Source organism: Crocuta crocuta, unplaced genomic scaffold (genome assembly GCF_008692635.1).
Source record: "Crocuta crocuta isolate KB4526 unplaced genomic scaffold, BGI_CrCroc_1.0 scaffold482, whole genome shotgun sequence".
NCBI lineage: Eukaryota > Metazoa > Chordata > Mammalia > Carnivora > Hyaenidae > Crocuta > Crocuta crocuta.
The window spans coordinates 1,323,578-1,326,769 of NW_027527459.1; the positions used below are offsets into that span (position 1 = coordinate 1,323,578).

The following is a 3,192-nucleotide window of genomic DNA, read 5'->3' on the forward strand; positions in this document are numbered from 1 at the left end:
TGGCAGGAGGTTTTAGAAAAGCAAGAAATCAGAAATAATCCAAATGTCCATCAATTAGATATTAGATTAATGTATTGTGTAGTGCATCTCTGCAATGGTTATTGTGTAGTACTTAAAATTGTTATCTTTTTTGAGTAGCACTTAAATGTTGTGAAGATTTGTGTTTTTTTTTTATTTTCACATTTCCCTTAATGAGTGTTTATCAGTCTTATAATCAAACCACAATACTCATTTTCATTTTGACAGTGGTGAGGCAGGTTTAACCAGGCAAAAATCATTTGCTTAATATGCATTTGTCTATGGAGACCAAATGCATGTAGAACATAACCCAGCCTATTTCAGTTTGATAAATTTTCTTTTAAGAAATCTAGGTATTAAATTTCTTAATTCCATTTGCACATTTGGATATTCTTTAATGTTTAATAGAGCACAAGCAGGAGAGAGGCAGAGAGAGAGGGACAGAGGATCTGAAGTCTACTCTGTGCTGACAGCAGCGAACCTGATGTGGGGCTTGAACTCACAGAGCACACGATCATGACCAACTGAGGCGCCCAGGCGCCCCTTTCCTGAGCATTTTAAATCACTGTATAGTATTCCATTTTATAAAGGGACCATAATTTAACCAAGATCTCTTCTCATTTGATGTTGAGGTCTTTTACTATCCTTGTCATTATAAAGAACACTGAAACATTTTGTACCTGTATATCATGCACAGATACTATTATTCCTTTGAGTAAAGTCCAGTAATTAGAATTACTTAGATAAAGGACAACAAAATTTTAGTTTTCACTACAGATTGCTCTATAGAAAGGTTATCTTTATGTTTCTAACAGGTCAGAGTGCTCATTGCATGATATTCTTATCAGTAGCAGCCATTATCTGTTGAAAACCTTGGCCATTTGGTAGTTGAAAATTATGTTTTATTGTGCTTACGTATACTGGAAGTTCTTGATATGAAGATTCATCATTTAAATGTAAAATAACAGCATTGTTGCCTAATAATTGAGTGGGTTTCCTTTTTCTTTATATTTTTATATGCTGTTTTAATATCCAATTAATTCCAGCAGAATAGAATTGTACCATAACGAACCTAAAGAGTTCCTAATGTCAGTAACTCCCTCTAGTCTGAATATATGAAGTGCTGTAATTTTGGTCATTTCTATCATGTTCTTAAAAATCCATGTTTTAGAATAAAATGCAATGCCTCATTTATGGATTATCTAGAGAATATGAGATCTTAAAAGATATTAGTAATCCATACTTCCTACAAAACTCTAACATGCTTTCTTTCTTTCCAAACAGCTTTTTAATGAAATGATACAGGAAAACGGCTATAATTTTGATAGATCATCCTCAACATTTAGCGGCATAAAAGAGCTTGCTCGACGTTTTGCTTTAACTTTTGGACTCGATCAGTTGAAAACAAGAGAGGCCATTGCTATGCTACACAAGTAATCTTCAAATATTTTATTCAGCTCTCCTGTTTTTTAATCATGAAATTTTTTTGTATTTACTTCTTTTGTTTAGAATAACCAAATTCAATTGATGCTTTATTATTTTTTTTTCAAATCTGTGGCATATCTCCTTTCTTGAGAACCAGTAATAATGCTATCTCCATTAACACATGTGTTGGGACTAAAACTTCTTTTATAGAAAGTCTTTACTTTAATTAAAACAATACAAAAATCTTTATAAATTATGTGAAGAAAAGCAACACATATTCATCAGGTATTATAAAATCTCTTTTAATAGCTTTTATTATAATCTCACTGCTAGGTAGAGAAATTTTTGAGATTTGATTCAATTTTTGTCTTTCTGGTTCTGTTTTCTCTTTTGTAGTGATCTTTTTCCCTTGTTTTGAGCCACAGCCTTCTTTCTATCTGTATATATTCTTTCCCTTATCAAAATAAAAAATTATATGACTTTATTTTGGGCATGTAATTTAGCATTCAATCATACTTTTAAATAGTATATTTTAGAGTTTTAACATAACCAGCACGTGGATAGTAATACCCTTTATTTCTTAATTCTGGATGAAGAGCCTGGCCTTTGGGAAAATCAGGAGACTTGGACTCTCTTTCATGAAAGCTCTCTGTTTAATTTGTGTCTCTTTTACTCCTTGCTTACTTAGTTATAAAAGTGTTAAATGTCTCCTGCAGATGTTTTTCTTTTCTTTAAGTTAGTCCCGTTCCTTCCCCTGCTTTAACTCACTCTCTCCTTTCACTTTGTTCTAAAAGACTCAAATTCCTTTTTATGCCTTTTAATAATATATTGGATGATAATTTTAGGTACTATTTAAGGACCACACATGTAGTGATTATTTTGAGAAAGTAATATATTATTTTCTTCACGTAGTAGCCTTCCATTTCTCCCTCCTTAATTTCATCGGATTGTTTTTTACACATTTATGTTTTTGATAGAGTATANTGAGAAATAGTTTTTAATAATTATTTTTAAATTAGTTCTATGCGTTATAGTAAGTCTCCTTTATGTCTTGAAAAATACATAATGTTTGTTGATCATTACAAGAAAGAATTAGTACTATTTTCTTTGGAGAAGAGAACCAAGAATGTAGATATACCAAACCACATTCAAAGTAAATGCTAGCTGGTGTGTGTGTATGCCTGTGTGTTTTAGTTTTAAAATAACAGTGACATAAAATGTAAATGTATTTGTTCATTCTCATTTTATAGCCTCCTTATTCTCTTTATTCCTCAGATTGAATGCATGGCAGAGGAAACCTCTTAATAATGAAGCAAAACTATAGAGAGAAATTTCCTTTCTGTGTTATTAAATTTTATATTGTGGTCCCTTAAATGTTTTGTCTTTTTATTGTTGTTGTTGCAGAGATGGCATAGAATTTGCTTTTAAAGAGCCTAACCCACAAGGAGAGAGCCATCCACCTTTAAATTTGGCATTTCTTGATATTCTGAGTGAATTTTCTTCTAAACTACTCCGACAAGACAAAAGAACGGTGTATGTATTTGCTAAAAATATTCTGCTTATTTTTGTGTTGAAATTCTTGTGTGTTTTGTTTTGTTTTTGAGAGAGTGTGTGTGACTGGGGAAGAGGGTTCAGAGGGGGAGGAAGGGAGAGAATCTTAAGCTGAGCATGGAGCCCTATGGGGGAGCTCTATCCCGCAACTCTGGGATCATGACCTGAGCCAAAACCAAGAGTCAGAACCACGAGACA

The 3,192-nt window shown here is 32.5% G+C and overlaps 1 protein-coding gene across 1 annotated transcript in view; it reads left to right on the forward strand.

Annotated features, from left to right (window-relative positions):
• STAG2 (STAG2 cohesin complex component) overlaps nucleotides 1–3,192 on the forward strand; it is a 123,926-nt gene that overhangs the window by 104,079 nt on the left and 16,655 nt on the right. The window contains exons 27-28 of the mRNA XM_077763448.1: nucleotides 1,303–1,451; nucleotides 2,848–2,976. Coding sequence (XP_077619574.1) covers nucleotides 1,303–1,451; nucleotides 2,848–2,976 — 278 coding nt within the window. The remainder of the gene's footprint in view (nucleotides 1–1,302; nucleotides 1,452–2,847; nucleotides 2,977–3,192) is intronic.